The 20048-nt window shown below is 39.2% G+C and overlaps 1 protein-coding gene across 12 annotated transcripts in view; it reads left to right on the top strand.

The window, feature by feature from the left end:
• Positions 1-20048, top strand: part of RIC1 (RIC1 homolog, RAB6A GEF complex partner 1) — a 143984-nt gene that overhangs the window by 61217 nt on the left and 62719 nt on the right. For 11 of the 12 annotated variants that reach the window (XR_009447599.1, XR_009447598.1, XM_059656726.1 and 8 more), the window contains 3 exons: positions 3956-4047; positions 10306-10394; positions 18612-18756. Coding sequence is in view for 10 of the 12 variants with exons in the window: in XM_059656726.1 (XP_059512709.1) it covers positions 3956-4047; positions 10306-10394; positions 18612-18756 (326 nt within the window). In the remaining 2 variants the exon portion in view is untranslated. The remainder of the gene's footprint in view (positions 1-3955; positions 4048-10305; positions 10395-18611; positions 18757-20048) is intronic. The other variant, XM_059656722.1, reaches the window with a different exon arrangement.

Below are 20048 nucleotides of genomic sequence, written 5' to 3'. Positions count from 1 at the left end.
TATGGAACCCGGCTCTTTATATATAGATGTTATAAATAGAAAATATAAATTAGAAGAAAACAATACATATGTATTACCGGTAGTTAGGAAACACATTGGCATCTTTATATTTGACATTATTCATTTTTAAATATATTTTTATTAATTTCAGAGAGGAAGGGAGAGGGAAAGAGAAATAGAAACATCAATGATGAGAGAGAATTATTAATCAGCTGCCTCCTGCATACCCCCTACTGGGGATCGAGTCTGCAACCCAGTCATATGGCAATTGGACCATGACCTCCTGGTTCATAGGTTGATGCCCAACCACTAAGCCACACCGACCAGGCTATATTAGATATTATTTAAATGCTTTATAAAAATTCTGTTCAGCATTGTTTAATATATTTAACAAATAAATTAAAATATGTCAGATTATGCCACGCCTCTGCTCAAAACCCCTTCAGTAGGACTGTACGAGGTATATTGGTTACTAATGGCAGATTTTGTAATCAAAGAAAACACGATAATTTCAAGAGAAACATTACAAGTGCTTTTATTCAGAGTAATGTCCATTGCTAGCTACACATTTTCCCCATCTTTCAGGTAATTTGTGGATATTGTCCCAATAGAACTTTTCTTGTTTTGAGGCAAACCATTCAGAGACCCAATTTTCCACTTCGTACATTTTGAAGTGCTGCTCAGAAAGTGCGTGTGCCATCGATCGGAACAAGTGGTAATCTGAAGGAGCAAGGTCTGGTGAATACAGCGGGTGGGTTAATACTTCTCAGGCAAGATCTTTTAACGTGTCTTTAACTGGTTTTGAAGTGTGTGATGGTGTGTCATCATGAAGCAAAATTACTTTGTCGTGTCTTCTGGCACATTCTGGTCATTTCACAATCAAAGTGTGGTTCAAATTGATTATTTGTTGTTGGTAGCAATCAATATTAATGGTTTCACCTGGTTTTAGAAGCTCATAATACACCACATCTTCCTGATCCCACCAAACGCAGAGCAGTGTCTTCTTTCCAAAGTGATTTGGCCTTGCAGTCAATGTTGATGGTTGACCTGGACCAACCCATGATTTTGTGCGTTTGAGATTCCCAAAATAAATCCACTTTTCATCGCCAGTCACAATTTGATGCACAAAAGACTTTCTTTCGTGCCGTTGAAGCAACATTTTACTGATGATGACTTTTCAGTTTTCCATTTGTCTTTCGTTCAGTTGATGTGGCACCCATTTTCCTTCCCTTAAAATTTTTCCCATTACTTGTAAACGATTGGAAATTGTTTGCTGAGCAGTGTTTAATCTTTCTGCAAGTTGTTTTTGAGTTTGACACGCATCTTCATCCAATAATGCTTGTAATTGTTGGTCTTCAAACTTTTTCAGTTGACCTGGATGTTCTTTGTCTTTCACATCGAAATCATCACTTTAAAGCATTTAAACCAGCGTTCACAAGTATCTTGAGATGGAGCATGTTCACCATAAGCTTCCCAAAGTATTCAGCAGCACTTTTCTTCAAAATGAAGTAATGAATTAAAACTTCCCACAAGTGCTCTTTTTTTGGCATGAAATTCGACATTTTTAAGTGCAAAAATATCTATGATGTTAACACTTTCAGCAAATTTCACATATGGAGTTTTGAAGCTTGCTGTCAATACAACAAAATAGCATACATATCAAATCAACATATGTGTAACTCCATCTATTGAAAAATATCTGCATTATTAACTGGTACACCTAGTATAATTAGGACAAAACCTGCTGAGGGCAACTAGAAAAGCTGAAGAAAAAATATTTTTTAAAAGTGCTTAAAGGTTTTGGAGAGCTAATTAGACAATAAAGAATACCAGGCTGGACGAGGCCAGAGGCCTAGTGAGCTAAGCCCAGTGTTTGAGGTAACAGTGGGCATGAACAAACAAGACTGTGTGCAACAATGTGGATGGATCTCACAAACATTGGGTGAGAGCAGCTAGACACAAAAGGATACGTGCTATGAGTCTATTGTATGTAAATTTAAAGGAAAAATAAGAACAGTTTGTATGGATGCATGTTTAAGTGGTAATGGTTTAAAGAGAAAGAAGGAAGTGATTCCCATCTAAGTCTGGGTATTGCTTACTTTTGTGATGGGGCAAGGGTATATTGATCAGAAAGGACACTGTTGGAGACCTTTAGGTACTCACAATTACCACTTGTAGAGTGGTAATTCTACAAGTGTTTACTTGGTGATGTTATTGAGATGTACATTTTTGTTTTGTGTATTTTTCTCTAATGTATTTATAATTCATAATTGAAAAGGTTAAAAAATAAAGGCACTCCAATGATTCCCAATATATAAATTGGAGAAAAAGCTGTTACCTCATCTTCTACTTCCTCTTCCCTCACTCCACCCCTTCTGCACAGGCCTCTTTGATGTTCTTTGAACATACCAGAAATGCAATCTCTGATAGGGCCTTTGTACTTGATATATCTCCTTCCGTACTTGCCTTAAAACACATGTTCACAGACAAATCCGTTTAATATTACATCCTTCCCCCATACTCCCTCTTCCACATAATTGCTTTATTAGTTATTTCTGTAGCATTTGCCAACTTCCAATATACTGGATAATTATTTTAATTTGTCAGCCTCTTAACAAATGTAAGGCAGAATACAAGTCGGGATTTAGGTGTGCTTAAATACCTGCCGTTTCCTCAGCACCTAGAGCAGTGCCTGGTGAATAATGGGCATCTGAAAAATACTTGTTGCAGGAATGAATTTCAGTAAGCAGTCATCCAAAGAAATAATGCTCAATGCAATCGTTACCATTTTTTGTAACCTAAAATAATGCCAGTTTTATTATTAAAATTTAAAATTAAATTTCTACAAAAAGAAGCAAATATTCCATGTTTAGATAGTACGTTATAAAGCTCATTTAGTAATTAAATAAAGTCTGTAGTAGTAGTATGTTTTCAAAAAAGTCATAATTATATTGAGTCTTCTAATGTTTATTATTGGGATCATCTAAAAGTAAAGTGTATATTGTAGTGTGCTATTTTTGTGTGCTTACTAAACTGTCATGATGAGCTTTGCCTTAGAATTTATAATCTAAGATGTCCTTGATTTGACAAGCACAATGGAGCTGAGCCTATTATATTTCTTATTCAGAATAAAATAGCATATAAATTTAATAATAGTGACATTCATTTATTTAATGCTAGCCATTGTATTAAGTGGTTTACATGTGTGTACACTCTCATTTAATCTTTAAAACACTCTAAGAGGTAAGGAATTTACAGATAAAAAAAAAAACCAAAGCTTGGAAAGGTGAAATAATCATTTCAGCAAATGAGTGGTAGACCTAAGATATCAGGCTGCCGGATACCATGCTATTAACCATTATTCCATAAAGCAAAGGAATAATAGAGAATAGTCAGCAATTGACAAATTATGAATTGCTGGTAAGAATATACCAAATAATGTGGATGTGAAGTACAGCATAGGAAATACAATCAACAGTATTGTAATAGTTATGTATGGTGCCAGGTGGGTGCTGGAAGTATCAGGAGGAACACTTTGTGAAGTGTATGATTGTCTAACCATTATGCTGTGTACTTAGAGCTATGTGCTAGTTGACTATAAGAATAATAATAGTGAACAAGTTAGCAGTTTGTGCTGTCAAGAGGTTTATATCCTAACAGGAAAGTCATCATCATTTAATTTGAATTTAGAGATCAAATATCCAGTTTTTAGTGTTCTGTAAATAGATCAGCATTGGACTGAGCTCATTTGGGGAATATTTATTGAAACAACTAATGAAATTGATGTTTTAAGGGAGAAAATTCAGATAGTAGTTCTGATGGAATATTTTTCTATCCAGTTGAAACCAAATAAGATAAAACCTTATGGAACTACATTTATTGAAGGAGAATTATATTGATTACATTGTGTTTTGGAGAACACTTTTTAAACCTTAACTGCTTTCCTTTATTATAGCAGCTTCATGGAGTTTGGCCACAAGATGTTGTTGACGGAACTTGTGTAGCTGTAAATAACAAGTATCGACTAATGGCATTTGGTTGTGCGAGGTAATATATAGACTTCTGCAATTTAAGTGTTATTGCAAAAAATGTTTTTTAAAACATCAGATGTTCCTAATATAGTTGTCAAGTTTGTCATCCCATTATAATTTATGAATCAGCCTTAATATAAACTATAACAGTATTTTATTTTATTTTTAATATATTTTCATTGATTTCAGCGATGAAGGGAGAGGGAGAGAGAGACAGAAATATCAGTGATGAGATAGAATCACTGATCGGCTGCCTCCTGTGCACCCCCTACTGGGGATTGAGCCTGCAACCTGGGCATGTGCCCTGACCAGGAATCAAACCAGGGCCCTTTAGTCCACAGGCCAATGCTCTATCCACTGAACCAAACCAGCTAGGGCAAATCTAACAGTATTTTAGGTTGGAACAACCAATGTAAAGGGCAGATTTTGGAGATTATCTTAATTTGTAAAAGTGAGCTTTTCTTCAGTGGTAAGAAATTGAGTTACAAGTTTAAAAAATTTAATCAGTTAAAATGTAGGTTCTTTATTAACAGGATCAGGAAGATACTTTTTCCTTTTTTTATATAATCTTTTCTTTTTAAGACATCAGTGTTGACATTGTCTTTGAATCAGTGGATATGCTTTAGTGAGGAGCAAATTTAAAGCTCATAGATAAAATCAGTTTCTTGTTTTAGTACAAATAATGCATGTTTTAGAAGTAAAATATAATACAGTTATTCAGTACATATCTGTGTGTCTATCATGTACCAGGCACAGTTATTAGCACTTGGGATACATTAGAAAACAGCAATGATATCTGACTGTCAGGCTATTTTAGCTCAATTAAAAAGATTATACATGATGGGCGATGTAGGCTTACAGTTATGAGTTCACAAAATACAGTTTATTCTTGTATTATTGTTTATTAACATGTATTTTCCATATGAATAACTGGCAACCTATTTGTCCCACCCTGTATCAGATACTTACAGTAATCCCTTACAGTATGTATATTGCTCGTTAGTCTTTAAAACTTTCTTAAATATAAAATTCCATTTGCCCTAAAAATGAGACTTAATGTTTCTGTAGAACATACATCTGGTATAATCTCCAGGTACAAGTGTCAAAGTATCTTTTTAGTATAAATAATTCACATGTATAATTCATCACCACCTTCATTACACTCTCAATAATCTCTTTGTAAAGTGAGGAATCTTCATCCTCTCACACTGCTTTTTATTAAAGAGGTAAATGTAGAAATATAAGTAAACTTAGTACAAGAAAGAAGAAAAAGCGTTTTTTTTTCATATTCACAAATTTGATTTGGTCATATTTTGTTTAGAATTTTAAAGTCTATGTTCATGAGTACATTTGCCTATAATTTTTCTTACTCTCCTAGTTTGTAACTCTCTTGCCTTATAAAACAAGTTGAGGAGGGTTTGTCCTTCTCATTCTCTTCTCTGTGGTCAGATTTGTCAATGAAGCCATCTGAACCTAGAATTATCTGTATGGGAATTTTTTGTGTTACTGGTTTAATTCAGTTTTAAGAATAGATTTAAGAAGATTCAGATTGTCTATCTCTTCCTAAGTAATTTTGGCAATTTATATTTTTCTGAAAATTGTTTTTTTTTCATATGCACTGTTAAATTTATTGGCATAAAGTTTGTAATATCCTTTTAAATTTTCATATTGTAAAATAAAAATATACTTTCAGGAAAGTGCATACTGCAAATATTCCATTTTACAAATATATTTAATACAAACACATATCTATTCACAAGTGGGCCAAGAAATAGAACATTGTCAGCCAATACAAGTTTTACCCTGGCTACATCCTAATCACAACTTTTGTCCCTTCCCCGACTCACTTAAAGGTAACCAATTTTCTGTCTTTTGTGATAATCATTTCTTTATCTCTGTAGTTTTATCACCCATGTATGTGTTCTTAAAGAACATAATTTAGTTTCACCTGATTTTGAACTTTATATGAATAGAATTATATTCTATGTTACATGTCTTACTCTTTCAGTCAATATTGTAAAATTTATCCAAGTTCTTTGCCTGTAGCTGAAATAGTTTTTGATTTATTTATAAATAATGTTACAGTGTATGAATATACCATAATTTATCTGCTTTTGCTGTTAGTGGACATTTATATTATTTCTTGGTTTCCCCAAAAAAAAAAGAGAGAGAGACATTCTCTTATAAAAACCCAATAACTTTATCACATATGAGAAAATTAATAAACCCCTACTAAGATCTGATACTCAATTCATGTTGAAATTATTTTTCTTTTTATCCTCACCCAAGGATATTTTTCCCATTGATTTTATTTTTTAGAAAGAATGAAGGAGCAGAGAGAGAGAGAGAGAAAAAAACACACATTGATTTGAAAGAGACACATCAATTGTTTGCCTCCCACACTCGTCAGACTGGGGCTGGGTATCGAACCTGTAACTGAGGTAGATGCCCTTGACTGGGAATTGGACCCATGACCCAATACCCACGGGCCGATGCTCTAACTACTGGGAAAACCGATCAGGGCCTTGCTGAAATTAACCAAGGTGGTTTTTTTTATAGCTTCTTTGTTCCAACCATAATCAAGCAAAATTCATGAATTATATTTGATTATTATTTCTCTTTAGTCACCTTTTGCCTATAACAATCCTTACACCTCTTTTTCTTATTTGTATGACATAAACTTTTTTTAAGAGTCCATGTCAGTTGTTTATAGAATGTCTCACATTCTAAATTTCTATTCTTTCTTCATAATGCCATTTAATTAGTTTTTCTAACACCTGAATTGACTGGAACTTTGAAGCTGGTTCTCATTGAGCCAATATAGTTAATGACTAGGAAGCTCACATGTCATCATTTAGAGGGAACTCAGAGACATGAGCAGTGGCAGATACAGTTTCACATCACCTACATTCAGGGCTGGCACCCAAAGGTCTAGCAAGGCCGATGTGAGAATCCAGGAGGGGTGCTCTAGCTCTCCCCAGGGTAATGAAGGTAGAGTCTTGGCCTTCAGCTTTTCATTCGTCTCAGTTTTCACCAGTTAACCGCCACACACCCAAAAGGGAAACCATCCCCACATGCCACGATATTTTGAATTTAGTGTCTGTAGACTCTTACGGTGTACAAAGTGTTCATTGGTTGGGAGAGTACCAACCCATCTGTCATGATCATGGGCTGGGGTGTAAGTTTTGTGGTTATAGCTGTGTGACATTGCAGCCTAGTGTCTTTTAGCTCTGATCTGCCATCACTTACCAGGATTAATTGCCTTGAGCACTAGACTGTAGCTGTATTTTTCTAGGAATTGGTTTTCCTGTAGAATCCTGTAAGAAGACATCTTTCTTTTAGGATGCCAATTTTCAGGGGATCAGCCTTACAACCTAACATTTACCTTTATATTTAAAGGTTTGTTTAGATTCCGCTAAACATTTTTGCCATTCATGATGTTGTGTACTTCCTATGGCATTGTGTAATAGTAATGTCGAGTTGTCCTAGTATTAATACTGCTAACTTTGATCACCTATGGTGGTAGTAGCCATATCTCTGTTATAGAAAGACTAGAGGCCCAGCCTGCACCCTCTCCAATCTGGGACCCCTTGGGGGATGTCTGACTGCCGGTTTAGGCCCAACCCCCACGATCGGGCCTAAACCGGCAGTCGGACATCCCTCTCACAATCCTGGACCACTGGCTCATAATCGCTCACCTGCCTGGTCATCCCTAACTACCCTCCCCCTGCCGGCCTAATCGCCCCTCGCTGCCTCTGATGCCATTCTGATCGCCCCTAACTGCCCCCCCCCACCGGCCTGATCGCCCCTCACTGCCCTCTGCTGCTGGCCAGGTTGCCTCCACTGCCCCCTCCCTGCCGGCCTGGTTGCTCCTAATTGCCCCCCCCCCCCCCCGCCAGCCTAGTCACCCCCGACTGACCCCCTCTGCTGACCGGTTGCTCCCAACTGCCCCCCCCTGCTGACCTGGTCGCCCCCAACTGCCCCCCTTACCAGCCTGGTCGCCCCCAACTGCCCCCCTTGCCAGCCTGGTTGCCCCTCACAGCCCCCCCTGCTGGCCTGGTCACCCCACGCAGCCTGCTGTTCAGTCGTTTGGTCATCCCTCACTAACCCCCTGCTGGCCTGGTTGCCCCACACAGCCTGCTTGTTCAGTCGTTTGGTTGTCCCTCACTAACCCCCCTGCCAATCTGTCATAGGCAGCCATCTTGTGAGAGCGTGAGAGTTAGTTTGCATATTACCTGTTTATTATATAGGATGTTTTTGCTTTAAGATTAGTAAATAGTATCTTTTAATGAAAAAATGTTCTCTTACAATGGGCTGAGAAATGGAAAGAAAAATAATTTAAAGAGTATAGGCACTATAGAATACTTAAAGGGTTAATTTTCAGTCTTTTTAAGTAGTGACTTAATACCTACTACTTAAATTAGAAATATTTGAACTCCTCACTGACGTGTTAGAGCTCAGCAACCCAGAGTTAGCACTTGACAGTGTGTCAGTTGCAAAGCAGAAACCTGCTAGCTACTTAGTGTTGTCTTTCAGCCAGGTGTTTGGATAGGTGGTCTGGAAAGATACATTTAGGCATTTGGCTTCTGACTGAGATGGAATAACAGATCAAATTTCCTCTGCCACCTGAAATTAAAATAAGAGAATGGACAAAAATATGAAACAGGCATTTTGAATTCAAGAAATAGGACATCAGGTAACTAAAGACAGCAATCCCTGAAAGATGAGAAACAAAATAAGAAAACTCTACAAATGCCCCAGCTTTAATTACTTTGAGAATTTCCAGGGCATAGCATGAGGTTGGAAGATAGAGCCTGGCAGATTCCCTGAGTTGAGTACCTGGAAATGAGAGTTTGGGGAGACCAAAGCACCTGAGACTCACAGGACAGACACCAAAGAGAGAGTGGCACAAGTAGAGAACTCCAGAGATCTGTAGAGGGTCCCATTTGAGTATTAAACTGAGGCATCAAAGATACAAAAAAGACCCAAATCAAAAACAGATTAATGTTAACTTGAAGGATGTGGCAAGAGAAATTATTTTAAATAAATAGAGAGAAAAATAGAGCATTAATGAGCTGTGAGGTAGCTGCAGGTGGGCCGTTATTGCAGGTGTTTTATTTTGCCCCATTCCTAACCCTTGAGGGAAGTTGGACCTGGATGGAAGTGGATCAGAGCTGCTGTGGGAACCATCTGACTTCTCCTGCCACAGAGAAGCATGCATAAGTGCCAGGATATTCTGGCAGCCCCAAACAATATTTGTGTTAAAAAATTTTTTAAAAACTTCATAAGCAGAAATGTTTTTTTAAATGATCATTAAGTTTAGTTTTGAAATGTACTTTAGAAGTAACATATTTTCTTTTGCTTTCTAGTCCTTCATAAATTTGACCCTTTTAAAGATGTTTGTTTTTTAAATATATTTTTATTGATTTTAGAGAGGGGGGAAAGAAAAGGAAATGGAGAGAGAAGCATCGATTGGCTGTCTCCTGCATGCCTCCTACTGGGGATCAAGCCCATAACCTAGGCATATACCCTGACCAGAAATAGAACCAGCAACCTCTTGGTGCATGGGATGACAACCAACTGAGCCACACCAGCCGGGCTGTAAAGATGTTTTAAATGAAATAATTACATATACTTTATACCCAAAAGAGCGTGTATCATGTGTATAGATTTTAAAAATAATGAGATGTAACAATAATAAAATGAAAATTTATATAAATTACCATCTAACATGAGAAAGCACATTACCAAAGCTGATGAAGCCCTGCCTGCCCCCTTCTCCACAAGCGCAGTCACTGGTCTGCAGTTAGTGTACCTTAGGACTTTGCTGCATTTTTACCACAGTATATTTAACTACTATGTTTTGAATGCTTTTTACTATTAGAAACAGAATTATACTGTATACCTATGCTACCTATTTTAGTGCATGTAACTAAATTTTATTTCTTTTTAAGACTATGTGGTATATTACTGTATGATTACACCACAGTTCATTTTCCTTTCTGTTGTTGAACATTCAGATTTCCATGTTTTGCACTTTACAGAATACGATGATGAACATTATACATGCCAAGGATGTTCTGGTATAGCTAGAGGTGAAGTTGCTAGATTACAGAATATGTATCTGATCAAACTTATGAGATGACTACAACTTATTTACAGTTTCATTTTGTTCTAGTTTACATACTTACCAGCAGTACATAAGCATTCCCATAATAATGCTTTTTATATTTGCATTTATCTTTTTTCACTGAAGTTTGTTTGTTTTTTACAGTGGTTCTGTACAGGTTTATACAATAGATAACACCACTGGAGCTATGCTGCTGTCTCATAAACTAGAGTTAACAGCAAAACAGTATCCTGGTGAGTTTTCTTTGTTCTTCTGATTTTAACATTTTAATGTACAGATATGTGTAGTGAATGCTAATTTCAGATGATTGAAAATTATCTCCTGGAACCCCTTGTGAGTTTTCCACTGTGGGATACTTTGGCACAGGATGGGAACTGCAGTCTTACGGTTCATTTAATTGTGAAAATACCTGCAGGTCCTTGAGAGTCAGCTTTTGTCTCACCTATTCTTTACCTGAAATGCCCCATATTTCTACATGGAGGGTACATTTTCATCTTCCAAGTTACAGCTCCAATGGAAAAAATTTTTTAATGAACTGGTTAGAATACTATTCCCTCTTATGCTCCATTGCTCCTTCAGTTTTTTATCATTCTTTTTGTATAGACTTTAAAGGTCAGCATGTAGCATTTTTTAAAATTTATTCTTTATTGATTAAAGTATTACATATGTCTCCTTTTTCCCCCATTGACCTCTCCCCGGCCACTCTCACCCTCCAGCACATGCTCTCACTCCCTAGTGTTTGTCCATTGGTTGTGCTTCTGGGTATGCATACAAATCCTTTGGTTGATCTCTTATCTCCCCCCCGACCTTTCCCCCCCTACATACACACACACACATTCCCCTGCCTTCCCTCTGAGAATTGACGGTCTGTTCTGATGCTTCTCTGTTTCTGGATCTATTTTTGTTCATCAGTTTATGTTGTTGATTATATTCCACAAATGAGTGAGATCACATGATATTTATCTTTCTCCAACTGGCTTATTTCACTTAGCATAATGCTCTCCATGTCCATCCATGCTATTTTGAGTGGTAAGAGTTCCTTCTTTTTTACAGCAATGTAGTATTCCATTGTGTAGCTGTACCACAGTTTTCGAATCCACTCATCTGCTGATGAGCACTTAGGCTATTTCCAAATCTTAGCTATTGTAAATTGCGCTACTGTGAACTATGGGTGCATATATCCTTTCTGATTGGTGTTTCTGGTTTCTTTGAATATATTCCTAGAAGTGGGATTACTGGGTCAAATGGGAGTTGCATTTTTAATTTTTTGAGGAAACTCCATATTATTGTCCATAGTGGCTGCACCAGTCTGCATTCCAACCAGCCGTGCACGAGGGTTCCTTTTTCTCCGCATCCTCACCAGCACTTGTCATATGTTGATTTGTTGATAGCCTTTCTGATAGGTGTGAGATGATACCTCTTCGTTGTTTTGATTTGTATCTCTTGGATGTTAGCTATAGGTTTGTCATGTAAGGTTTTTATTATGTTGAGGTATGATCCCTCTATTCCCACTTTGCTGAGAGTTTTTATCAAGAAAGGGTATTGGATGTTGTCAAATGCTTTTTCTGCATCAATTGATATGATTATGTGATTTTTGTCTTTCAATTTGTTTATATGATGTATCATTTTTATTGATTTGCAAATATTGTACCAGCCTTGCATCCCCGGAATAAATCCCACTTGGTCATGGTGTATGATCTTTCTAATGTAACGTCGGATCTGATTTGCTAGAGTTTTTTTGAGGATTTTAGCATCTTTGTTCAGCAGGGATATTGGCCTGTAGTTCTCTTTCTTTGTAGTGTCTATCTGGTTTGGGGATTAGGGTAATGCTGGCTTCATAGAAAGAGCTTGGAAATGTTCCTTCCTCTTGAATTTTTTGGAATAGTCTGAGGAGGATAGGTTTTAGTTCTTCTTTGAATATTTGGTAAAATTCCCCTGTAAAGCCGTCTGGCCCAGGGCTTTTGTTTGCTGGAAGTTTTTTGATTACTGCTTCAATTTTATCCATAGTTATCAGCCTATTCAGATTTTATTTTTCCTGATTGAGTTTTGGAAGGTCATATTTTTCTAGGAATATGTCCATTTCTTCTAGGTTGACCAGTTTGTTGTAATAGAGTTGTTCATAGTGGTTTTTTTACAATCCTTTGTATTTCTGTGGGGTCTATTGTTATTTTGCCTCTTTCATTTCTGATTTTGTTTCTTTGGGTCCTCTCTCTTGCTTCTTGTTGAGCCTGGCTAGAGGTTCATCAATCTTGTTTATCCTTTCAAAGAAGTAGCTCTTGGTTTTATTGATCTTTTATATTGTTTTTTTGGTCTCTATGACATTTATTTTTGCTCTGATCTTTATTATCTCCTTCCTTCTGCTCACTCTGGGCTTTTCTTGTTGCTCTCTAATTCTTTAAGTTGTAGAGTTATATAATCTCTTACCAGTTTTTCTTGTTTTTTGAGGTAGGCCTGTAATGCTATGAACTTCCCCTCCCAGTACTGCTTTCACTGTGTCCCATAAATTTTGGATTGTTGTGTTTTCATTGTCATTTGTTTCCAGGACGTTTTTAATTTCTTTTTTGACCTCTTTGGTAACCCAATCATTGTTTAATAGCATGCTATACAGCCTCCAAGTGTTTGAATTTTTTTGATTGTTTTTAGTGTAGTTGATTTCTAGTATTACGCCACTGTGATCTGAGAAGGTGCTTGATATGATTTCAGTCTTCTTGAATTTGGAGAGACTTTGCCTGTGTCCCATTATGTGCTCTGTCTTTGAAAATGTCCCACATGCACTTGAGAAGAATGTATATTTCATAGCTTTGGGGTGAAATGTTCTGAAGATGTCAGTTAAGTCCATCTGATCTAGTGAGTCATTTAGGATTGCTGCTGCTTTGTTGATGTTTGTCTAGAGCAGTGGTTCTCAACCTTCCTAATGCCGCGACCCTTTAATACAGTTCCTCATGTGGTGGTGACCCCCAACCATAAAATTATTTTCGTTGCTACTTCATAACTGTAATTTTGCTACTGTTATGAATCGTAATGTAAATATCTGATATGCAGGATGCATTTTCATTGTTACAAATTGAACATAAAGCATAGTGACTAATCACAAAAACAATATGTAATTATATATGTGTTTTCCGATGGTCTTAGGTGACCCCTGTGAAAGGGTCGTTTGACCCCCAAAGGGGTCGTGACCCACAGGTTGAGAACCGCTGGTCTAGAGGATTTATCCAGTGATATCAATGCAGTATTAAAGTCCCCTACTATGTTTGTATTGCTGTCAGTCTCTTCCAGGAGTTTTTTTTATTTATTTGGGTGCTCCTGCATTGGTTGCATATATGTTTACTAGAGTTATAGCCTCTTGTTGTATCTCTCCCTTTAGTATTATGAAGGCCTTCCTTATTATGGCCTTCACTTTGAGGTCTATTTTGTCAGATATAAGTATTGCTACCCCAGCCTTTTCTTCATTTCCATTTGCCTGAAAGATATTTTTCCGTGCATTTTTCAGTCTGAGTGAGTCCCTTGTTCTGAGATGGGTCTCTTGTAGACATCATATATATGGGTCATGTTTTCTTATCCATTTATGTTTAAGGTTATTTCTGGTAGGTATTTGTTTGTAGCCATTTTTATTCTTTGTGCTTGTGTTCCTTGTATTTCTTTTCTATTTATAATTCTTTTTTTTTCTTTTTTAATGACAGTCCCTTTAGCATTTCTTGTATTGCTGGCTTGGTAGTGATAAACCCCCTTAGCCTTTTTTTGTTTGTGAAGCTCCTGATTTCCCCTTTAATTTTGAATGATAGCCTTACTGGATAGAGTATTCTTAGATTCAGTCCCTTGCTTTGCATCACTTTGTATACTTCATTCCATTCCCTTCTGGTCTGATGTGTTTTTGTTGAGAAATCATTTGATAATCTAATGGAGATCCCTTGTAGTTAACTCTCTGTCTCTCTCTTGCAGCCTTTAAGATTCTCTCTTTGTCATTAACATTTGCCAATGCAATTACAACATGTCTTGGTGTGGGTCTTTTTGGGTTCTTCTTGTTTGGAATTCTCTGTGCTTGTGTGACTTTTTTCTTTCCCAAATCAGGGAAGTTTTCTGTCATTATTTCTTCAAATAGGTTTTCTAATCCTTGCTCCTCTTCTTGTCATTTTGGAACCCCTGTTATGTGTATATTACTTGTTTCATGTTGTCCCAAAGCTCACTTAGGCTCTCCTCTGGCTTTCTAATTTTTTTTCTCCAATTGCTGTTTATAGTGGGTGTATTTTTCTGTCCTGTCTTCTAATTCGCTAATTCGGTCCTACGTTCTAATCTAATATTGAAACCTTCCATCTTGTTTTTTATTGTAGCTATATCATTCTTTATTTCCTCTTGATTCTTGCATAAGTTGTTGATTTTCTCATCCAGCTGGTTTAGAAACTGTATGACCCTTACTCTGAATTATTTTTCTGACATGTTGAATGCCTCCATTTCATTTAGTTCCTTTTCTGGTGATTCCTCCTTTTCTTTACTTTGGGAGTTGTTTCTTTGTCTCCCCATTTTTTGCTCTCACCAAAGGGTCTAGGCCAGCCATGGGCAAACTACGGCCCGTGGGCCGGATCCGGCCCGTTTGAAATGAATAAAACTAAAAAAAAAAAAAAAAAAGATGGTACCCTTTTATGTAATGATGTTTACTTTGAATTTATATTAGTTCACACAAACACTCCATCCATGCTTTTGTTCCGGCTCTCCGGTCCAGTTTAAGAACCTATTGTGGCCCTCGAGTCAAGAAGTTTGCCCACCCCTGGTCTAGGCACTGAGTTGCACAGGGTCTGTGGTTGAAGCAGTGGGCCTAGTGGGCGGATCACGCAGTCTGAGACTCGCTGGTGAGCCCAGTCGCTGGGAGGCGCGGGGCCCAGTGTTGAAACAGCAGGCTTGGCAGGAGGGTCGCACAGTCCGAGACTTACATGTAGTATTTTTCTCTGAGGACAGTTTTGCAGCAATTTACAAGAACAGAGCAATGTATATTTTGATTGTGGTTTTGGCCCTTGAAAGGGTTTTTATTTTTTTAATCCATACTTACATTGTGCTATCCCGTGTAGTAGCTACCAGCCAAATGTGGCTACTTAAATTAGTCTAATTGAAATTAAAGAAAATGAAAATATTATTTCCTTAGTTGCATAGTCACATCTAAATGTTCCAGAGCCACTTGTGGCTAGTGGCTTTTAGACCAAGCAGATGTAGAACATTTATGTCACTGCAGGAAATTGTGTTGATTGCTTCTGTTGGGCAACACTGTACTGTGTTTTTTAGATTGTTCTCTTTACTTGGGTTCTTGGAGTGCCAGTTGTACCTTTGGTTTCTACTGGCTCTCACTCTTGTGGTCTTTCTTGTGGGAGAACTCTGCCTCCCTGAGCTTTATAACTTTGGGCTATAAACCTGTGTAAGATGTAGGGAGATTTGTATTGTCCTGCATTTTAAACAGAGACAGCCATCCTTGTTTTTTTTCTGGTTCCACTGGCTGATTTTTACAAGTTATGTTGCTTCGAGAGTTCTTATATGATGTAGCAGCTGCCATTCTGATTCCCAGACTCGTACTGGCCTGAGACCCTTTTTGCTTTTTGTATATGGAATGTGGATTCCAACTCCCTAGTCATTGCTAGGTCTCATCCCAACCTTCTCCTATTCCTGTATTTCTAGCCTTTCTCCCCACCTTCCACCACCCACCCTAGGCAGTTTTCTCTTTTCTTTGTGTTCCTGGAGATCTTTCTTTCTTTCTTGGAAGTTCAATCCTGTTAACAAAAAGTCTTAGTGTTACTCTTTTTTATTTTTTATTTTATTGTTGGTGGTATTACAGATGTTCTCCATTGTCCCACTGAACTACTTTTAACATTTTTCTCATTCTCATAATCTGTGTCATTGTAGGTTACCAGCTAGATAAATTTTTCATAGTCCTGCCACCCAAAAATTAGGTTAACTACCATTAACATTTTTTAATATCTCTACTATATTTTAATATGTGCATAAACTTAGAAATGGATAAACATATTAGGTACATATGTGTGTATATTTCTTTTTATGTAGGATAATAGGAATACTGTCTAACCTGTCCTTTTCTGTGAACATTAACATCTTTTCGTGACAGTGAACACATTTAAACCTTATTTTTTCTTGCACTTTGGATTACTTTCATTTTGTAATCTTTGGTTTGATTTCGTATGTTTCTTGGTTTGGTTTTCAGTTTCTCCTGGACAAGTGTAAAGTATACTAATAAAGTATTATGTTTCTTTTGTTTGTTCCCATTTATTTTTCATCTACATAAATAACATAGTTATTCGTATACATGAATTAGGGGCCCAGTGCACTTTGAAAGGGACTGTGGGCCACAAGGCTAGGGTGGGCACAGGGGCGGGTCTTGGCCCATCCTCCACGCCCTCGCCTGGCCCCTCCCACCACGGGTCCCCGGGCACCTGTCGGCAATCCCTCTCCCGTCGCCGCCGCTCCCACATGCTAATGGCACCAGCCCTGCTCGCACCTGCTGCTGGTATGGAGCGATTGGGGCCGGCGCCAGCAGCGGGTGCAAGCAGGGCGAGCGGCGACTGCTGCCCCGATTGCCCCTCAGGAGCAGTGGAAGGTGGAGAAGCCCTCGGGCATTTGGGGCCAGCAGCCACTGCTTCCACCTGCTGACAGTGCCAAGCAATTGGGACCAGCACTGGGTGCCAACATCAGATGTGAACAGCAGCTCTGGCGCTGGCAGTGGGTGCAGGCAGGGCCATTGCAGGCAGCAGGTGCGATTGGCGGTTGCCAGCCCTGATCTCCCCTCAGAAGCAGGGTGAGTTGGAGAAGCCCTGAGGGGCAATCAGGGCCGGCAGCCACTGCTCGCACCCACTGCTCGCACCCACTGATGGTATCAAGCAATCGGGGCCGGCACTGGGCACTGGCAGCGGGTGCAAGCGGCAGCTCTGGTGCCAACCATGGGTGCGAGTGGAGCCGCCGCCAGCAGCAGGTGCAAATGCCCGGCAGGACCATGGTGCATGGGAGCAAAGAATTTTCAGTAACTACCAGAGGCTCTCTCCGGTGACAGCAACTGGCGCCCCACCTTGGTCTGACGCCCCCCTCACCTACTCTACCATCCCACTGCGGCCGATGCCTGCCATGTTCCATGTGTGCCCCTTGGTGGTCAGCGCACATCATAGCAACCCATTGTTTGGTGGTTTGGTTGTTCTGCCGTTCGGTCTGTTTGCGTATTAGTGTTTTATATATGTAGATTTTATTGGGAATTGCTAATGTGAGGCAGAGGGAAAAAGTTCTTACTCTGTTAACAGAGCCTGTCTTCTATAAGGCTAAAATCTATATACCTCCGCTTTGTAGCACATGTACTTATAACAAAAATGTATTAATACTGCAAATGGAAAAACTTAATTTTTTTTAAATATATATATATTTCTTTATTGATTTCAGAGAGAAAGGGAGAAGGGGAGAGAGAGAGAAACATCAATGATGAGAATCATTGATTGGCTGCCTCCAGCAGGTCCCCTACTGGGGATGGAGCCTGCAACCCAGGCATGTGCCCTTGGCCAGATTCGAACCTGGGACCCTTCAGTTCGCAGGCTGACGCTCTATCCACTGAGCCAAACCAGCTAGGGTGGAAAAACTTAATTTTAAAGCAGCTGATACTATAGATATTCTTGACTTGCTGATGGAAATGCTGGCATGTTTTATTTGACTTTACAGTAACAAAATTTGGAATTTACTACACATTGGAATTTTCTCCTTTAGTAGCTATATATGAGGGTGAAAGAACAATTGTTAATTAAAGGATAATTTGAGCACCTGGAGTATCCAAACTGGAGATTACTTAATTCTAATGTAAGATTAAACTTCAGTTGTGTTTTAACTTGGATCCCTCTGATATTGTCAATGGAGCATGAAGATAGCAGGGAAAGTATTTTACATTTTAAGATACCTTATGTTTTACAAAGTACTTTCACATTTATGTTAAATCATTCAAGGAAGGGCTTATCCCAATTTTATAGAAACTGATTCACCCAAAGCCAAAGACCTTTAAAAAAATGTTTTTTTATTGATTTGAGAGAAAGAGAGAGAAACATTGGTGACCTCCTGCACACACCCCACTCGGGGATCGAACCAGCAACATTTCAAGTGCACAGGACAATGCTCAACCAACTGAGCCATACCAGCCAGGGCCAAATCCAAACACTTTTAACTCTATATACACAGTTGTAGTTATTCAAGCTGATACTATGCCAAACCTTATAAATAACGTGGGCACTGAGTTAGTTCTGCTTAGGTCAGGGGTCAGGTCAAGGCTAATGTCCTTACAGTCTTTAACCCTAAATGAGCAGATTCATCTCATTATTTGAAGCAGGCATGCCTTTCTGTTTATTTCAACTTGAAAATACCGACTAAAAAATACGTATTTCTGAAGCAATCATTTATTTTGAATTCTTCTCACAATTTCTTAACAGATATTTGGAACAAAACAGGAGCAGTTAAATTGGTCAGGTGGTCTCCTGACAATAGTGTTGTAATGGTGACCTGGGAATGCGGAGGCTTTTCTTTATGGAGTGTGTTTGGAGCTCAACTGATTTGTACACTTGGAGGAGATTTTGCGTGAGTCAATAAAGACAAATTTTAGATAAAATAACTCTACTATCTCTCAGACAGTACACACACACACACTCAGAAACTTTGTCATATAGCTACCATTTTGCCTTGACTATTAACCCCAAAACAATTTGTAAGGTTCAGAATTAATTTGTTCAGAATGTATTGGTACTGCAAATATCCATCCTCTTAAAACTTCCTGTTTATTCAGTAAAAATGTAGTTATTTATTGAACCTCTTTGTGTATGTGATAGCATGTTAGATTCAAGGTTGAATATGGTTCTCTTCAAGTAGCTTATTATTTAATTAGAGGCCCCGTGCACAAAATTCATACATGGGTAGAATCCCTAGGCCTAACCAGCAATCAGGGCTGATTAGGGCCTGCCAGCTGCCGGCCAGGTCCTCCCTTCGTTCCGTATAGTTCCTTGATGGTCAGTGCATGTCATAGCAAGCGATCGGTCTTCCGGTCAAACTCCCGCGGGGACAATTTGCATATTAGGCTTTGATATCCTATACTAGAGGCCCAGTGCATGAAATTTGTGTATGGGTACAGTCCCTAGGCCTGTGATCAGGGCCATCTTCCACAGCTGGCTCTGTCCCCCGCCACCACCCAACCCCAGTTCCCCGTTCACCGTTGGGTGATCGGTGCTTGATGGCTGGGGGAAGGGACCGAGAGGTCAGCTGTTCCTGCCCGCTCACCAGCCCCAGCCCTGCAGTGGTGACCATCAGGCGATTGGAGCCTGCTGGCTGGGGAAAGATACCAAGAGGTGGTCAGTGCACCTCATAGTGACTGGTCCAGTGGTTGTTCTACTTTTAGGGTCAATTTGCATATTACCCTTTTATTATATAGGAGGATAGAGGCCTGGTGCATGAGTGGGGGCCAGCTGGCCTGCCTGAAGGGGGTACCAGATGGGGTGGGGGGAACTCGCTGAGGGGTGGGGCGGGACCGCTGGGGCAGGGGCTGCAGGGTTTACAGGCCAGCCACAACCCCAATGAGGGTGAGGTTCCCCACTGGAGGACGGTGCTGGCCTGGGCGAGGGGTCTGGGGCGGTTTATAGGCCGGTCACACCCCTGATTGAAGTGGTGGGCCTCCACTGGGGGGTGGGGTAGCCTGGGTGAGGGGCCAGGGGTGGGTGCAGGCCGGCCAAGCCCCCAGCTTTGTCAGGAAGGACATCCGGAAGATGTCCAGTCTAATTAGCATATTACCCTTTTATTAGTATCTATATAATAAAAGCCTAAGCGACCATTAGACCAGAATGACCAGTTGCTATGATGTGCACCGACCACCAGGGGGCAGA

Source organism: Myotis daubentonii, chromosome 11 (assembly GCF_963259705.1).
Source record: "Myotis daubentonii chromosome 11, mMyoDau2.1, whole genome shotgun sequence".
Taxonomy (NCBI): Eukaryota; Metazoa; Chordata; class Mammalia; order Chiroptera; family Vespertilionidae; genus Myotis; species Myotis daubentonii.
Note: the sequence above shows the minus strand (reverse complement) of the source record. Positions and strands in the feature narration are given on the sequence as shown.